We start from the raw sequence: 19,989 nt of genomic DNA on the forward strand, positions 1-19,989 counted from the left end.
CAACAAATTCTCATTCGTCATCTAGTCGGAGCTGCGTTTACACTGAACGATAATCATTAGGATTCTTGCATCCAGCGGGAATCTTAACGATTTGTCGGCTCGTATAAGAGGAGCCCTTACAATTTAACCCCTGTAGTGCCAGCAAGTGGATCTATATAGCATTTTCTGTATTATCCACACAACGAGCTGCAGGTCCCTCTGTAACTAGAATATCTCCATGATTTAGCTTTGTGGTATAAAGCTAGGAGAGTTTCATCTAAGTTGTGCCAAGTTGAACATCAGGAGCCACTGGGATAAATGGTTTCCTATTAGATAGGCCTCATAATCTCCGGATCCAGCAGTAGTACAGCACTATACAGAGAGCACTCGCATCGTCTCGGCTGTAACATGTGAAAGGTGTAACTATTCTGCTTCCACCTCTTTAGTCAAACATCATTGCATGGCTGCGGAAGGCCTTAGAGACCGATAAAAAGGACTGGGATAAAAATACCGAGCCAGAAGCGGATCAGGACGGATACTATCAGACCACCCTGCCGGCCATCGTCTTCCAGGTAACGGATGATAGCGGCATCTTATCTGTTTAGTATTTGGCTTAGGCGCTATAATGACGGCACCCATCTCCGTATGTGAAATAATGAGTAATGTGTATCCACATCAGGGAACAGTACCGACTGTAAACTCCGTAATAAAACCAACCCACCAGTTATTAATTGTCCAGAATTGGACTTATTTGAAAAATTGGTGCTAAGAGATTTGAAAAAAATCAGACCAGAACATAGTAAAGCTCTAAATATGACAAGACTCGAAAAATCAGCCCTAAGAGATCTTGAGAATAACGAAAGTTTGGTGATTAAACAATCCGACAAAGGGGGTAATGTAGTCGTATTAGACAGGAGCAAGTATATCCAAATGTGTATGGATCTTCTGAGTGATGGATCTACATATGCCACACTTAAAGAAGATCCAACCAATGTCTTCCAAACAGCCCTTAATAGAATTCTACTGGGGGGTAAAGAATTGAAGTGCATCAGTGATACAGAATTCAAATTTATGACTCCAGTAACTCCAAGAATAGCGGTTTTCTACGCTTTACCTAAAATTCATAAGGGTACCAACCCATTGAAGGGACGTCCGATCGTATCCGGCATTGACAATATCACCCAGAATTCCAGTGTTTACCTGGACCGTATGCTGAGACCATTTGTCTCAGCACTTCCGTCATTTGCACAGGATACGATGGACGTCCTACGTCAAATTGAAGGGATTACAGTCAGTTCGGATACATGGGTGGCAAGTCTTGATGTCGAGGCACTCTACAGCTCAATCCCCCATCAAGTGGGATTACGAGCTGTTACTCATTTTCTTTCCCAGAGAGGGATGCAGTATCAGGCTCAAAACGAATTTATTCTACAACTATTAGAATTCGTGTTGACACATAATTATTTCCTGTTTAACAGGAGGTTCTTCCACCAGCTCAGGGGCACCGCGATGGGGACGCCATGTGCCCCCACGTATGCAAACTTGCTCCTGGGCTGGTGGGAGGAGAAATGTGTCTTTTCCATCGAGAACTGTGCCTGGTCGACATATATCTTGTCTTGGATAAGATATATCGATGACATACTCATCCTCTGGACAGGTACCGAATCACAGTTCTCTGAATTCGTAACTTGGCTTAATAGCAACGAGTTTAATCTGAGATTTACGGCCGATATCAGTAAAACATCCATGACTTTCCTTGACATAACTATTGTAATCCAACCAGATGGCAAAATCTCGACCAACCTTTATCGTAAAAGTACAGCTACCAATAGCCTACTTTCCTGGAACAGTTTCCACCCACAACCCCTTAAAAAAGGTATTCCTAAGGGGCAATTCTTGAGAATCAGACGGAATTGTTCCGAAGAAAGCACCTTTAACATTGAATGTAAAAAATTGAGGGATAGGTTCCTACAAAGAGGCTACCCCTTTCACATTTTGGATCAAGCAGAACATTTTGCACGTAGTTGCAACAGGAATGAGCTGCTTATCCCAAAAACAAGGAATGAGACATCAGAAATGCGTATTGTGGGAACCTACGATACTGGACGGGAAAAAATACTTGAAATTTTGCATACATACTGGGATGTCCTTCAAAATGACAAAGACATCAGTACCTGTATTCCAGCGTATCCGAAATTGACATATCGCCGGGGTCGTAATATTAAAGACCATGTAGTTAAAAGCTTCTTGAAACCATCTACACCTCAAAGTAATTGGCTTTCGCGTTCCATCCCCAATGGGACCTTCTCATGCGCTAAATGCTTAGCTTGTAGATTCATCAAAAAAGGAAATACCTTCAGATCAAGTACAACGGGGACAGAATACACTATACGAGATTTCGTTAACTGTCTCTCTACCAATGTTGTCTATATTATCACCTGCGTCTGTCAGAAACAATATATTGGTAAAACGAGGCAGCAATTTCGCCGTAGGATCCTGGCACACGCAGGCAACATTGGCAGAAATGAAGCAACTTCAGTCTCCTCCCATGTGTTGGAACATCATGGGGGGGATGCTAATTGTTTAAAGTTCCAGGGGATGGAAATTGTTAAGTCCGATGGGAGAAGAGGTGACATAGATTCACTGCTTCTGCAAAAAGAGGCAGCCTGGATCTATAGATGTGATACAGTTCAACCTGCTGGTCTCAATGAACAACTTTTGTTCAACTGCTTTCTTTAAGGTTTACTGCTGTTGACATAATCTGTAATCCTGATCCACGTAGTCCGTTCGGGTGCCAAATATTTCTTTATCTTTGTATCATTATACCTATACGCTCTAATTGAGCCTCTATCTCTTATCAGGCATCATTATATCTTTATTTATGAATCAGTGCATACTATCAGTTTATAAGAAAAAGGGTAAGATACTAAAATATACTCACAATTAACGACCTGTGTTCTCAGTGTATCTAATATCTTACGTCTAAATAAAACTGAGCCTCTGTATATTCTGTATACCTTCTATGCACATTTTGCATCAGTATACACTTCCTATTAACTCCTCCTCCCTTGATGACATTAAAGATACACTAGCAATAATACTTACCTACAAGATTGCTAGTTATATATCTTATGTGCAATCAAATAAGCTAAATACCTTAATTAAACATCCATGTACATTGAACATTACTACTATGTTGTATTACTATTGATATGCCTGTCAAAGAGATACTAGCAATAACACTTACCTACGAGATTGCTAGTTATATATCTTTTGTGCAATCAAATAAGTTAAATACCTTAATACAACATCTATGTACATTGAACATTGCAGTCACTACTGCGCTTTATTACTATTGATACGCTTGTTACGTATCAACCACCGATAGTAGCGCTGTAATAACGAGACGCCCCCTGACGCCTAGTCGTCATGGCGCTCCGACATGATGTCGGCTGTGAGACGCAGCGCACACACGCCCCTTATGGGCGGGACTCTATCGGCAGGCGCGCTTCTAACGCAGTGACATCACACATGATGCACCGGCAGATAGTTGCGTCCCACGTCATGCCGCCTACAGACGGAGGATCAGTCTGCAGGTACGCCCCTTTGCGCGGTGACGTCATACGTTCCGCCCAGTCCTCTCGGCGACGTCAGGCGCCTCTGCCACGCCCACCAGCCTCGTCCGCTTACTTGCTGGCTACGATCCAGTACTTATATCAAGCGGTCAGGTTAGATCTGCGCTGCGTTCGGGTTTTATGACGAGCAACTATGTATGTACTAACTGTTTAATAGTGATGTGTTATAACTTCCCCAATATTGGCAATTTGGTGCACATGGCTACTGTTGATGTTCTTCTATGATCCTATTGGAGGGATCTGTTTCACCAAACCCATTTTGGGAGGAGCTACTGATATATAAGGAGCTCAGTCAATGACTATCCTTATTCCCTAGCCTACCATCAAGGCGACGGGTCACTCTCTCTGCTATGCTCCTGCTGGGGCTCTTTTTTTCTTTTTTATGAGGGCATTAGCTACTACCTGAGGGGTTTCTAACCAACCCACTTATCTCAAAATCCACCATTGGGATTTGAGACCCAGATCTTGCGGCAGTCTCTAGGCTTACTTTGTCTAATAAGAAGCATCTGCTTCTGTTCATCCCAAAATCCATCATTGGGATTGAGACTTAGACATCGTGGTAGCCTCCAGGCTTATTCTGAAGCATTAGTTTTTTTCCTTTTGTCGTCTGGGACATTCAATTAAGATTGGGGCTAACAGAGACATATTGTTGTCTTCCCCCTAATGCTTCACTTTTGCTATTATCAGACCGCTTGATAATTCAAACGGCAAGACTATCGCGCTATAGTCCCTCTGATCTAGAAATAGCTCATATTACCTCGGTTAAGAGCAGGAGCTATTGGCATCTTTGAGTCAGGATTCATCTCCCAGGACTCCTTAAATAGGTCACTCACTTTAAGGGACCTATTTCTAAGCGACACTGAGAGTTTATCACCTACTTCAGTTGTTAATCCTTCATGATACTCTGTGACGTGATACAATCTCATCTTCTTGCGATTACACACAAATTCGTTATCTATAGCTTGAGTACTATATCTCCTGATGATCCACAAATACTATGTGGTGAAACGCGTAGAGTCTAAAGTACTATTTTCACGCATTAACTGCCTAAAGCAGTTACCATCATTTGTATCATCAATATTCAGTTCCCTTCAGTATATAGAGGAATAAAGTACAATCGTACATACATTTCTTCTTGGTTATCTAGAGTGTTTTACTCAAACATCTGAAGAAAAGAAACACTACCAGTACAATATATCGAGTTCTAACTGACCTGAAGTATTCTTTATTTTATACAGGTGATTTATAAATATTGGTGTTGGGTGATTATACTACTACACCCCACCAAATTGTGTCCAGATAGGACATATAAATCATAATCTGCATCGAGCGACATTCGTTCGATGCAAATAGATACCTGTTCAATACATCTCTTTACAGAGACGGAGTGGAGCTTAGAGATTTCCAAAAACTCTATTCGGGCTCCTGCACTACCATAAGTGAACGAGCCCGTTTAACTTCCACTCTCGCTCTGTTGGGGTCTTTTAGATTCTTGTCCCAGTGGAGTGTTCTGGAAACACTCATTGAGTGTCATAATCCAGGTCGCTACGAATACCACTAATTTTCGTGGCTTATCTCACCTGGTTTTTTGTTTTTGTATGTTTGTCAGTGTTGTGCCCTTTTTTCACCTTTTAATCGTATCCTATTAAAATTTGAGTTTTAATATAAGTCACGTCTGTGAATTAGGGAACAGTATATCTAAATATATATATAGATTGGTTCGCTGTGTCAAATTGCGTTTTCTTCAATTGCATCGCTTTGATTTCTCCTCCATGTTTGGCCATAATGCCGCTTGCAGGCCTGCTTCCTGCATCTCCTGGCTGCACAGCGCTATGGATCCAGTGAGGCGGCCCTAACCGTCTTGCCTGCTTACTTTCCTTCTTCCTTGTTGATCTCTGATGGGATAGATTGGAGGAGGGGATGGCTACGCTTCATTTCCAGCATTCCTTGCGATCTGCAGGTCACAGCGACTCGCGATCCAAAACGCGACTGCATTGACTTCCATTATGTTGTAATATGGCAGGGGCACCGTTGTGCCCCATCCTGTAGCACCCTAGCCTTTTTATGGCCCAATAACAAATATGGTGGTTTCACCTGAGCGTAATTAAAACCTCAGCCAATATGTGTAGCGGAGGGGATGGATGGGCGGCTCCACCTCCATCCTACCTGCTCTGTCATAGGGTCCACGATCCACCCCTAGAAATGAATTCTTGGCTTAAAACTAGTGTTATACTGACTTTATGTTGCAATTTACCTTCTTTTTCCTGTGATTGATAAATGTATATTTTTCTTTTAGATGTTTGAGCAAAATTTACAAGTAGCAGCACAGATTAGTGAGGAGCTGAAGAAGAAAGTCCTACACCTATGTCTGCAGCAAATGAATGCGTTCCTCAACAGGTATCAAGAAGTCCAAGTTACTAATGCTACATTCACTCTATTTTGTGATGTTACTACATACACTGCAGCAGTAAAGGAGACCTTGCCAGCTAAGACCCATGATAACATTATTAGTAAGGACTTCATCCGTTGCAGAGCTTTATATGGGCCATACCATCACTGTCAAGTCTTAGCGATGCCCTATGGGAATAAAATCCCATTAGAGATGAGCGAGTATACTCGCTAAGGCACATTACTTGAGCGAGTAGTGCCTTAGCCGAGTATCTCCCCACTCGTCTCTAAAGATTCGGGGGCCGGCGTGGGTGACAGGTGAGTTGTGGCGGGGAGCGGGGGGGAGAGAGAGATCTCACCGTTCCTCTCCACTCCCCCCGCTGCTCCCTGCCCCCCGCCGGTCCCCGAATCTTTAGAGACGAGCGGGGAGATACTCGGCTAAGGCACTACTCGCTCGAGTAATGTGCCTTAGCGAGTATACTCGCTCATCTCTAAATCCCATAAATGTTCTGTATGCAAATTGCATAAAAATGCAGGGTGGTGGTTGGATATTTGGATCAAAACATGTGTGCCCATCTGCCATATGCAGGCACCATTGCTTTCAGATAGGTCTATAAGGCCTCAATCCCACGGCTGTATTTGTAAAACTGTTGTGGGAGCTACCGATGAGCCAGCTATGGCAGCGATTGCACAGCATATGACAGTGTATCTCACGCACGCTGCCATGTGTATTGTGATTTGTTGTTTTTTTTTTAATTCCCCACTCTGTCTTATAGCGGCGCTGCATTTGCAGCGCTGCACATACACAATGTATGACGTATGGGCAGCTTTGAATACACAACCCTTAAAGTGCAGTAGGGCTGTACACACGTAATTCTCATGAAATAGACCATGCTGTGTTTTTTCCACACATGTATTACATGCAATGAATGCGTGCTAATGTGAATGAACTGATGAAAACCAATGTACTTTCATTGACTACATTCACAGCGTAATGTGCCATGAAAACGCGCTCGTGAGAACGAGCGGTTTGCTCATGGGTCCCACGCACCATCTTTGAGGGCTGTCAGTGTAGGGTGTTATGGTTGTTTGGGGTGTGGGGTGGTGGGGGAAGGGGGAGGGTGGGGGTTGAGTTCAGGTTGTTGTTTTGTACTATTGAAAGAGTCAGTAAACCTAGTGCCGCAGCCCCTCGTCTTGCCACACTTCAGTATTAAGCCCCAGCATTGTAGCCTTTGAGGTGGCACCATGGTTTTCATAAGCGTTAGTGACATACGTTCTCTTCCTGGAAGCTCCGAGCTCATGGTTCCCATAGGCCAGTGTATATTGTATCTTCACTTTTGAGGATTCTGTTTGGTATTGTGATACATATTGCTAAGAGAAGAAGTTGGTCCTTCTTGTGCTGCCAAAAGAACTCTGACCCATTGAGGCGTGGACTCCACAAGACTTCTGAAGGTGCTGGGTAGTTTGTACCACCAAGATCGACAGCAGATCAATCCTTAAGGCCCAATGTACACAGGCATATATGCATTGCGGAATCCAGAGTGGGTGTTCTCCTCCGGATTCCATAGCGAATACTGCCCATAGACATGCTATGCATAATCGCTTTTCCATGTCAACTAGCATAAATCAATTGCAATTTTCCGCTCGCGGAGGGAAAATCCCGGCATGCCCTATTCCAGCGCCGATGGCTTCCATTGAAGTCAATGGAAGCCATCCTAGCTGCAGCTCTTCCGCAGTGACATTGCAGAAGGGTCGCAGATCCCGCATAGGCGATGACGCCGCAAAAGCGGACAGTTTAAAATAAAAATTCTGTACTGGCCATATCGGACAGCTCGCTGTGCGGACCATCCACAGTACAGAAGAAACCGCAGGTATGCGCGGATGCCGGCCGCGGGCAGGGTCTGATTCCACTGCATGCAGAATCCAGCCCGCCCATGTGCATTCAGCCTTACAGAGGCAGCAAAGTTTACCTCAGTTGTCATATCTTTATGTGGCCAGCGATCTTTTGTTCTCTTATGGTAACGCAACAAAATCCACTGTAAAGCAATAAAAAGTGTAAGTAAACTGTAGCACAAAAAGGTGTCCTAATGTGTTACGTTACATAATAATACATCCGTAACTTGTGAGATGGAGCCTCCATGGATGAGAACATCCCACATATGATTGATTTGGATTGAGATCTGGTGAATTTGGTGGTCAAGTTGATACCTTGACCTCTTTGTCGTGGTCCGCAGACCGTTCGTGAACAACTTTGGCAGCGTGGCAGGGCACATTATACCTCTGAAAGAGGCTGCTGCCATTAAAGAGCACCGTTGCCATAAAGGGATGTGCTTGGCCAACAACATTATTCAGGAAGGTGATACATTTAGGCTGGGTTCACACAGGGCAGATATGCCGCAGAAATTCCGTCCGGAATATCCACCTGTGGCCGCTAATGCAGGCGCTTGCCAGCCATGTGGACGAGATTTGTCAAAAATCTCATCCACATGGGATGGCCAATCCTTCGTGGCAACGCCGGCATTAGCCAGCACTGCGGCGTGGATTCCCCAGCCGCAGCATGCCTTTTTTTTTTTTTTTCACTGTTGCGGCCACGCTGCTCTTTATGGGAGCTCCGGCCACAACGGAAAAGCATGCGGCCAAACCGCTCCAAAACCCGCAGCCAAGTACCGCGGGTTTTGAAGCAGCGCTTTCCCTGCAGAAATCTCCCAGTTTTTCTCTGTGGCAAGATTTCCGGCGGGATTTCGCCTTGTGAGAACCCAGCCTTAAAGGTTAAATCCACATGAGTACCTGCACCAAACCTCGTCCAGCAGAGCATCGCTGCCTCCACCAGCTTGGCTTCTTCCCATGATGCATCCTGGTGACATCTCTTCCCCAAGTCAGCAACACCCGCACTTCTGGTTGTCAACAGGATGAAAGAGAATGTGATTCATCAGACCAGACCACCTTCTTCCATAGCTTAATGATCCACTTCTGATGCTCACATGTCCATTGTAGGTGCTTTCAGCAGTAGACTGGCATCAGCATGGGCACTCTAACTGGTATATGGCTATGCCACCCTGTACGCACATGTATTAGTGAGTGGCGGGATCGCATGACCCTGTTGCTAATTCACCCATTTTTTGGCCCACTCTTTGTAGGTACTAGCCACTGCACAGCCAGGACCCCCCACAAGACCTACTGTTTTAGAGATCCTCTTACCCACTAGTCCAGCTGTCACAATTAGTTGCTCAGATCCTATACTTGCTCGTTTTTCTTGTTTCCAACACATCAAATTGAAGAACTGCCTGTTCCCTTGCTGCCTCTTATATCCGACTCTTGGACGGATACCGTTGGCATGAGATAATCATTATTGGCTTCACCAGTCAGTAGATCTTATGTTATGGCTGATGGGTGTATACTGAAATATTGTATATAACGTAAAGTTATCTGAAATGTTGAATTCATGCCAAGTTGTAGCTTCCGGTGTTCCCAAGACTAATGTCCGTCTGCTTACAGGTACAGCGAGGAGTCCCAGCTCTATAAAGAGGATCACCTGAGGAACCGCCAGCTTCCTGCCTGCTACGTCCAGTATATGATAGCCGTCATTAACAACTGCCAGACGTTTCGGTAAGCGGAACAGACTGCAAATGGGAGCTTTATTTGGTTACCATAACAACTATCATTATGTTGTGCCAACGTAATCCGCAGCACTTTACAAGTCGGGAAACCTAGAAAAAAGGAGGCTAACTTCACACGGACGCGTACGATATCGGGCCATGAAGCATGGCACAATATCGCACTTGCCAACATGCAGTTTTCCCCCCCCCCCCTCCCCCACCCCTCTTTATTCCACCAGGTCATTACTAAACATACTGAAAACAAGATCCCAATACCACCCCTGTGGCCTCCAGCTGGTAACTGCGATTCAGTCGGAGGATGTTCTGTTAATCACCGCTGTCTGTTCGCTATTACTGAGCCACTCGTTAACCCATTTACACGGTTTCCATATCCTAGCATCTTTCTTTTGTGATGCAATTTTCGAAGCCTTTGAAAAGTCTAAGGCCTCATGTCCACGGGGAAAATCAGGCCCGCTACGGATTCTACATGTAGAATCTGCAGCGGGTCCCTCCTGCCCCGCGGACATGAGCGCTGAAAATAAGAATTTATAAGAATTTACCTATCCGTAGCGGGCGGGGACGCTCTGCTCTTCCTCACGGCCGGATCTTCTTTTTCGGCCGGCGGATGAATTCCTCACGCCGGCGGCACGTCGACGTGCCGCGCGCATGCGCCGGGCACATCCGCCGAGCCGAAGCAAGGGAGATGCGGCCGTGAGGAAGAGAAGACTTTCCCGGCCCGCTGCGGGTGAGTAAATTCTTTTAAATTCCTATTTTAGGTCTCCCGCGGATCCGGACGGCTTCCATAGGCTTCAATAGAAGCCTGCGGGAGCCGTCCCCGCGGGAGACCCGCACGAAAATGGAGCATGGTCCAGATTTTTTCATGCTCCCTTTTTTTTTTAAATCCCTTTTATTGACCATCCGTGGGTATTTATCTACCCGCGGGTGGTCAATGCATCCCTATGGGGTGCGAATCCGCATGCAGGTAATCCGCTGCGGATCCTATATCATATTTTTCCCGTGGACATGAGGCCTAAGGAGGGGGTTAAGCCGAATAATGGCCAAGTCCTTAAAGGGGTTTCCAGGCAAATAATGATGACCTCCACACAAATACTATTGATGACCTATCCTCGGGTTGTTTGCCTGGAAAGACCCTTTAAAGAGAGATTCCTATTTTAGCAAGTTATTCCCCATCAACAGGATAGGAGAGAATTGATGATCAGTATTGGTACGATTTTAATTTCCTTTTAACTGAGTTTTTTTGTTCTGTTTTTTAGTTTTATTGGGGATAAAAAGCTAAAAAAATTTTTTTTTTTTAAATATATAGCTTTTTTTAAAATGAGTACATTTATGCTAAAATTTAGTATAGGAATGGGTTCCTCATTTTGTTTCTGATGTTGTAATCTATAATATGTATAGTTTGGGATTACTGGGCGCATATGGCGACAGTTTTGATTGGCGTCTGCTTTGGGTCATTTTATTTTTTATGCATACATTTTCATTTTTTTTCTGTAATTTTTTTTGGACTTATCTACCGCGTTTTCCCGAAAATAAGACACTGGCTTATATTAATTTTTACCCCAAAAGAGGCACAGTGTCTTATTTTCAGGGTAGCTTGTACTCACCTGGTCTACGGCGTCCCAATGGTCTCCAGTGGCGCTGCAGCAAACTGCAGAGTCCTCCCCGTCTGCCCTCTTAGCTTCGCTGGTGACGGGGCTTTGAATACCCCGCCTCCAGCAAAGTGAGCGCTGTGATTGGCTAATCGAGTGCCAGCAGCCAATCCTAGCCGGTGCTCGATGAGCCAATCACAGCCACGCAGTGAATGACAGTTTGCCGCAGCTCTGCCGCAGACCAGGTGAGTATTGTGTTTTTTATTTGGGGGGGGGGGGGGGGTGGAGGACATAATAGCTAGGTCTTATTTTTTGGAAACCCAGTAGGTCTTACTATAGGGGTAGGACCTACTTTTGGGGAAACACTGTATGTAACTATTTTTTTTAACCATCTATGTCACATAAGACCTCTGGGGGAAATTTACAAGGGTCTTTTTTTTTTTTATTATTATTACACACTTTCCACTATATCTGGAGCATCCATAGGAGCCGCATCCATAGGAGCCCCAGTTACAGGGGGAAACATCCCCCTTGAGTGACAATAATCACTGGCAGAGTTGATCAGGGTCTGCTGGGACCCAGCAGCTCTGCTGTTATCAGGGGGGACCTAGGGGTCACGTGATCGCTGCGTCCTGTTGTGGAAGAAGAAACCCTTCCACTTTCACTTTTTAGTACCTAGTGCTCACTGAGCGCTATGTATGCAGGAAAGGAGAAGGCGGAAGCCGTTAAAACCCGCTGCTCTCTTCTCCGGGTTCTCAGCTGTGACTTACAGCCCGGGGACCCGACCGGTTCCTGCTTGATTGCAGCAGCAAAAGCTTTAATCCACACCGTACATCTGCTATTGGGCGGGATTAAAGCCCAGGGCAAAGTGCAGTAAATTTACAGTGCTTAGTCCTTAAACGGTTAACATGGAAATAACCTTTTACACATGTAAGTCATAAATTTTAAACCTTCTGCAATGTCCTGTTGTAGAGAGTCAATTGTGAGTCTGAAAAGAAAATACTTAAGGAGTGACGAGGATTTCATGGCATCCGGCTCCTCAAATATGGACTCCATACTGGACAACATCGCCAATGATGGATGCCGGAGTCTGCTGGATGAAGTATTCATGGATTTAGAGGTGAGGACTAGTTTTGCATTGTTTCCTCTTCCTCCTGCATTAATCAGTGAGGGTCCCGACCTATCCTGGAACTGGCTTCAACTATTCATAAACCACTGCAGCTGGCTTTATAGGCTGAATTAAAGGGGATTTCTGGGACTACTGGTGAGCTTTCCTCAGGATAGTTCATCAATGCCTGGCCAGTGGGGGTCTGCCACTTAAAAACTACGCATCCACTAAAGGAACCTTTTACTCAGTATGACTTTCTGGCACATAAGCCCGACACCCGTCCCTGCGACTATCGCTCCTCTGCTTTTACACGGGAGCAATAGTCTGTCAGGCTGCAGACAGAACAGGTAGGGGTCTCTTCTGGCCACCCACCTCCAATTCTGTCTACCTGTTCATCGGCAGCTCTCATCGCATCACTGTAGTGGGATTGTGCGGATAATGAGGGGGCTGATTGGTGGGTGTCTTCAGTTGGCCATGTCTAGGCCGAAGTGATTTCCCCCATTGTTGTTAGCAGTTTAGTTGTTCATGACCCTCGGCGACCCTAAAGGCGAGCTCCCAGCCGTGTAGGAGTCCTCCATATACGCCGGCCCCAAGCCTGGATAAATGGAGAGGGTTGGGGAAAGACCTGGTGACCTACCCTGTAAACACTTCGCCTTGGAAACCCTATGAAAGAGCTCTCCCCCATTGTCCACCCCGTAAATCCTCCAGTGGGTTGAAGTGAATCCGGACCCCGAGCCTCGGGCTGGGCGCATGCGTGACCTCTGGAGTGACGTTGATGCTAACAGATGTGCCATCTCCCTGCAGACGACCAGGGACATGGTGCATGCTTGACCGTCGTGCAAGGCAGCAGTGTGGGGGTGAAACCCGGGTAACGCGGCACTATAGAAAGACCCTTCTATCTACAAAGTGGCTTTTTAAATTACCCTGTACATTGGGCTACAATTGATATATTGGCACAACTAACTCCTTTAGGTTATAACATGCACTTTTAGATATTTTTGGACATTTTTCAAACTTGTACAAAAAAGATGGCGCGGCCTAGATTGCACCAGATGCTTGGAAAACTGCACCAAATTTTTGGTGCATGTTTGGCGTAAACTAAGTTAATGCTCTAAGCGTAGAATACATAGTCGTACAATGTGACCTATTTATCGTTCAGCAGGGCTGCTGGGATAACTGTGGTGGATTTGGTGTCTCGTCTGTTAGCGCTGGATTAGTAGATGTGCCCCTCTGTATCCAGAACTAGAACCATATTCTCCTCCTGTAGGGGGCGCCAGCCACTTCTACACGTCATGTGATGCTTATGACAAGGTCTTGCCGCTCTGCTCACACTTCTATATACTGATTCATCCAGTGTTTTTCATTCCTCAGCCACATCTGAATGATCTGATGACCCGGAAATGGCTCGGCGGCTCCAATTCTGTAGATACCATATGTGTCACCATAGAAGACTATTTTAATGATTTTGCAAGAATTAAAACTCATTACAAGCAGGTAGGTGTAGCTCTGACTCAGTGAACCGATCGGCCGCCACCCCCTTTATAATGTTCTTATGGGGGACATTTGCGCATGCTGCGCTTTAGTAGGTCCTACAATCTGAAGACTGGATTGTATCTTCTAAGTCACAAGAAATCCTCCTAATCGGAACGCCTTCTCCTTTCATAGAAAATGACCATTAAAGCCCACCGGAAAGTGGTGACAGAATACATCAAAGCCATAATGCAAAGACGGATTTGCTTCAGGAATGCAGAAGAGCGCAAGGAGGGTGCGGAGCGCATGATTAAGGAAGCCGAGCAGTTTAAGTTTCTGTTCAAGCGTCTTACATCAGTAAGTGTCTATTGGTACGGTAAAAAGCAGGCAAAGCCATCTGTCTCAACACGGGGTGCGCCGTCCCACCTATAATCATGGCCCCAGATGGGTAATGTCTGCAATGGGGGGGTTACGGTAGATGTCCAATAGGCAACATTACAACTCGTGATCATCCTCCTACAGAAGCCATTGAATATTTGCTCTCTTCTTCTTGCACCCGAGTTACAGAACACATTAATACATGTATTTGATGATCACTAGATACTAATACAGTTACCTGGATGCCCTGTAACCGCAGTCGTCTTCTTTAGGGGTTTGGAGAGGAGACCGACGGGCTCTGTGACACCATCATCGATATTGCCGAGGTTATAAAGCTCACGGACCCTTCACTGCTTTACTTGGAAGTCTCCACCTTGGTGACCAGATATCCGGATCTCAGGTGATTGTTACATTTAGTTGCTCATTCATGTTCGTTGTGGGGTGACCAAAGTTTAACTTTGACGTTTCCATTTTTGTGTACCAGGGACGATCACATTGCTGCTTTGCTTGCGATGAGAGGTGATGCCAGCCGGGAGATGAAACAGACAATAATAGAAACTGTGGAGCAAAACCAGGGGCAGCGGCAACAAGGTCAAAACTACACCCCCATATTCAAAGACATAATTGTGCCCAGCCTGCCTACACTGCCCAAACTCCTGAAGTAGCGGTGGCATCGTGTGCCCTCGGCCTGGGGCTCGGCTTTAGAAGTCTGCGGGGCGAGCGCTCCAGCGGATTCGCTTGATGGTTGCAAACAGATTCTGCCTCTTCCAGAAGTGGGAACTGGCACATTTCCTTCACTTTTCTTAAAGGACAAGCCCATTCTCTCACAAATGTGCACCCGTGTCACAGCTGATAGCGGTCTATGGTATGCTACATTAATGGATGAGCACAACCAGGGTGCTAGTTTACTCCGGCAGCATTAGAGGGCGCTCGCTGTATAGGGTCTTCTCTTTTGGATAGGGCAGTAGAATAGTCTGCTTATGACCATTAGCTCTTTAATTGTAATATTTCACAAAATCCGCAGCCTCCTCTGCTGAATATGAAGATTTATGGGAGTGCATTATAGGGGTTGTGCCAAGCTTTAAAGTTCTCATATCCACAGGATAGCCCATAACTATTAGTTCAGTGATGTCCAACCGCTGGGCCTCCTGCAGATCCCGGGGACCCCCTGTGAATGAGGCGGCTGCTGAGCATGCTCACTTGCATCTCCATGCCTTTGGGACCTTCAGTACACTTGTTCTCATGACCATTGGGGGTCCCAGCTGTCAGACACCCATCGAGCAAATCTATCCTGTGGATAGAGCATAACTAAATCTTGGCAAAGCCCCTTTAAATATAACACCAGCTATTCCATCCAAAACCAAATAATATGAGCCGAATTCATGCTTCAGTACTAAAGAATGTGGGTTTTAGAAGAGTTTCCTATCTACAACTATGTTCAGGATCATAGACCTCTGCATAGTCACAGCTTGCGCCCGTGGGGATCATATTATGACTGGTGTTTGAAACTCTGGTTTTAATTAATTCCCCCCCGCTATGGATTTCAGTGGCGCGCTATTTTACATCTACAATAATCCACCACAGGGCTGCGCCGAGCCTCCATGACGGTTCCCATTGTGCAGACCCCCCTTCCATGGGGATGCGTGTGCCTTCATACAGAGGCAGGCGGAGGGGTTTCTGTTGGATTCTGTACAGATCTCATAAACAGTAATTTGTGGCATCTCCTGCAGGTGGCGTATATACCAACGTATTCTGTAGAACAGGGGTCCCCAACACCAGTCCTCAAGGACCACCAACAGGTCATGTTTTCAGGATCTCCTATAGTAAGAACAGCTGTGGCAATGTCTGAGGCACTGACAATACCGTGTTTCCCCGAAAATAAGGCAGTGTCTTATATTAATTTTTTGTTCAAAAAGGTGTAACTTTTTTACATGTATAGCTGCCTGGACACTATTTAAATTGACTTTTTTAATTAACTGGTAGCAGGGCTTAATTTTGGAGTAGGGCTTATATTTCAAGCATCCTCAAAAAGCCTGAAAAATCATTTTGCATCCTCAAAAATTCTAGAAAATCGTGTTATGTCTTATTTTCAGGGTATGTCTTATTTTCAGGGAAACAGGGTAATTACATTACCTGTGCAATACTGAGGAAATCCTGAAAACACGACCTGTTGGTGGTCCTTGAGGACTGGAGTTGGGGAACACTGCTCTAGAAGTACTGATTAATGGGGAGAATATCATCCGGCCGGCCAACAGGCTGAGAAGAATAAAATCTGAGCTTTGTCCCATCATGAGCATCCAAACCTGATGTTGATGGCCTATTGAAATCCTGGAAAACCCATTTAATGTAAGTCTTGGGTAAAAGACACTTAGGCCTCATGTCCACAGGGAAAATAAGGCCCGCTCCGGATTCTCCATGTAGAATCTGCAGCAGGTCCCTCCTGCACCGCGGACATGAGCGCTGAAAATAGGAATTTAAAAGAATTAACTCACCCGCAGCGGGCCGGGAGGGTCTTCTCTTCCTCACGGCCGCATCTTCTTTTTCGGCCTGCGGATGAACTCGCACCCGCCGGCGGCACGTCGCCGACGTGCTGCGCGTATGCGCTGGGCATATCCGCCGAGCCGAAGCAAGAAAGATCCGGCTGTGAGGAAGAGAAGACCTTCCCGGTCCGCTGCGGGTGAGTTAATTCTTTTAAAATCCGATTTTAGGTCTCCTGCGGATCCGGACGGCTTCCATAGGCTTCAATAGAAGCCCGCGGGAGACCCGCACGAAAATGGAGCATGGTCCAGATTTTTTCATGCTCCATTTTTTTTTTTTACATCCCTTTTATTGACCATCCGCAGGTATTTATCTACCTGCGGGTGGTCAATGCATCCCTATGGGGTGCGGATCCGCGGGCGGGAGAAGAGTTAAAATCTGCTGCGGATTTTAATTCTTCTCTTGCCCATGGACATGAGGCCTTAGATTTCAAGACTTGACAGTAACATTTTGGATGGGATAGTCTGGTGCTTCCATTACAAGACTGCAAAATCAAAAGTTAAGACAGCAGAAAGCTACCTGTACAGGTACGTCTTATATAACATGGACAGATAATCAAAATATTAAGTCCCTCTCATGCCAAATTTCATTTAGGTTGGGGTTACATGGAGGATTTTTGTCCCCCAACTTTAGTGAAATCTTCAGAGCTCAGGCTGCACCCCGTTGCATGTAGCCTACAGGTTTCGCAGCTGTAGTGTAACCCTACAGAAAGTCCCCGTGTGACCCCCAACATACTGCTGGACCGCTACAGGTGAAGGAGCTGATGAAGCAGAATGTCTGACTGAGGGCTTCCTTTCGATCAGTCCTGACATGGTGAACTCACAGGTGGAAAGCCGTATAGCATTAGAAGTAGTCCCACAGGACCCGCCTGTAAGGCATCTGAGCGGTCCGGCCTTGTACGGTCAGTGGGAGCCTCACGTCTGTTACCCAGGTTATTGCTCATGGAGGGATTTGGCTCCTGGACCGGATGGCACTTTTCTTCAGTATTGGAGAAGTTTGACTGCTGCATCTTGCAGAATGATCTCAAGTTTTGGACATTTGGGGATATTGTTTTAATTATCATGTCCGCCTTATAAACGCATTCTGACTGGATGAATGTAGGAACAGAGCCGCTCTTTTTAGGGAAACTTCGCAAAAAACAAAAACGTGCAAGTGTTGGACGAGGAAAGTTTGGGTAGTTTCCAGGCCTTGAGCGGGTGGAGGTCAGGGGCTTTGCTTTGCACAGACCATTTTTATATGTATCGCCGCACCGGACAACAAGCGCTGGTCCCGCAGCGAGGACTGGTAGCTCACTCCTTTTTATTGCAGTAGGTTTATGAAGGTGTGTTGTGCAAGTTGTACATGTTCCTGTGATCTCATCTAGTATACCATTTTCTACCTTTTCGGGGTCCCGGTTCTGCCTTTCCTGTCCGCTCGTTGCTTTCTGGTCATTCTGTGTAATAACCTCAGTGGTTCTAAAAATAAATGTAAGAAAGTACAAATGAGGGACTCTGCTGCCACTGCTTGGATTGGTGCCGCATTTGAATAGCGGTTCATTCATTTTTGCCGTCTACATATAACTTCCATCAGTAACAGTCTGTGGTCTGTAGAGGAAGATGGCGCCCGTTACAGCAACACGCTGCAATGTCTTACCTGCAGCAGACAAGTGGTTTACATCACTAGTAATAGATGAGCAAGTATACTCGCTAAGGGCAATTGGTCGAGCGAGCATTGCCCTTAGCGAGTACCTGCCCGCTCAAGACAAAAGGTTCGGGTGCCGGTGCGGGGGAGCGGTGAGTAGCGGCAGTCAGCAGGGGGGAGAGGGAGATCTCCCCCCGTTCCTCCCCGCAGCTCCCTGCCCACCGCCGGCACCCGGGGGGGGGGGGGGGGGGGAGGAGGAATCGCAAGTCCTACATTTTTGCGTTCCTTGGAACGAATCGCCCATTGTTGTCAATAGCACAATAGAGAGTGCAATGTGAAAACAATGGGAAACGCTTGCCGATCCTGTAATGTGGCTGAAAGTCGTGCCGGAGAATCGCTACTTCACAGAAGTGATGGGAGGCGTATTTCTGGCACATTATTGGGTCGCGTTGCTCATGCCAAGAGCGTGCGCACCTGTGGGTAGGTAGCCTAAGCAAAGTCCAACTTTAATCACCTGTCTGACCCGCACACACCCCCACACACGCACAACCCCCCACACACGCACACCCACTCCCACCCCCTCCCACACACACCTACCCCCACACCCCTCCACACACCCACACACATATACACACCCACCCCCCCCCCCCCCACACAACCCCCCCGCCCGTTCACACGGGCTGTGCTAGAGTAGCCTAAAAGTCACTGATCAGACCACACATGGAGTATTATGGACAGTATTGGGCACTGGTATTAAAAACAGACATATCAGAGCTTGAGCGGGTACAAAGGTGGGCAACTAAAGTAGTACATGGAGTGGGTGGACTACAATACCCAGAGAGGTTATCAAAATTGGGGCTAGTTTGTTCAGAAAAAAGATGGCTCAGGAGTGACCTAATAACTATGTATAGATATATCAGGGGTCAGTACAGAGATCTCTCCCAATATCTATTATACCCAGGACTGTAACAAGGGGGCGCTCTAATAACTATATATAGATATATCAGGGGTCAATACAGAGATCTCTCCCATCATCTATTTATACACAGGACTGTAACAAGGGGGCGCTCTAATAACTATGTATAGATATATCAGGTATCAGTACAGAGATCTCTGCCAATATCTATTATACCCAGGACTGTAACAAGGGGGCGCTCTAATAACTATGTATAAATATATCAGAGGACAATACAGAGATCTCTCCCATCATCTATTTATACCCAGGACTGTAACAAGGGGGCGCTCTAATAACTGTGTATAGATATATCAGGGGTCAGTACAGAGATCTCTCCCATCATCTAGTTATACCCAGGACTGTAACAAGGGGGCGCTCTAATAACTATGTATAGATGTATCAGTGGTCAGTACAGAGATCTCTCCCATCATCTATTATACCTAGGACTGTGACTGCAAGAAGGTTTCTACACAGACACAGAAAGGGGTTCTTTACCAGTGAGCAGTGAGACTGTGGAACTGTCTGCCTGAGGACGTGGTGATGAGAAATTCAATAAAAGAGTATAACACGGGCCTGGACGCCTTTCATGAACGCTACAATATTACATGTTTTTGTGACTAATTCCTTCAGAAGGGTATGTTGCTCCAGGGCTTATTCTGATTTCCATATTGGAGTCAGCAAGGAATTCTTTCCCTAAAATTAGGAAAATTGGTTT

The 19,989-nt window shown here is 45.9% G+C and overlaps 1 protein-coding gene across 1 annotated transcript in view; it reads left to right on the forward strand.

The window, feature by feature from the left end:
* Window positions 1-18,180, forward strand: part of EXOC3 (exocyst complex component 3) — a 33,280-nt gene extending 15,100 nt beyond the window's left edge. The window contains exons 6-13 of the mRNA XM_066579247.1: window positions 426-551; window positions 5,911-6,011; window positions 9,498-9,608; window positions 12,178-12,325; window positions 13,685-13,807; window positions 13,979-14,140; window positions 14,434-14,561; window positions 14,646-18,180. Of these exons, the coding sequence (XP_066435344.1) occupies window positions 426-551; window positions 5,911-6,011; window positions 9,498-9,608; window positions 12,178-12,325; window positions 13,685-13,807; window positions 13,979-14,140; window positions 14,434-14,561; window positions 14,646-14,826 (1,080 nt within the window). The 3' untranslated portion in view covers window positions 14,827-18,180. The remainder of the gene's footprint in view (window positions 1-425; window positions 552-5,910; window positions 6,012-9,497; window positions 9,609-12,177; window positions 12,326-13,684; window positions 13,808-13,978; window positions 14,141-14,433; window positions 14,562-14,645) is intronic.
* Window positions 18,181-19,989: the final 1,809 nt, after the last annotated feature.

This window comes from Eleutherodactylus coqui, chromosome 9 (assembly GCF_035609145.1).
Source record: "Eleutherodactylus coqui strain aEleCoq1 chromosome 9, aEleCoq1.hap1, whole genome shotgun sequence".
Lineage (NCBI taxonomy): Eukaryota > Metazoa > Chordata > Amphibia > Anura > Eleutherodactylidae > Eleutherodactylus > Eleutherodactylus coqui.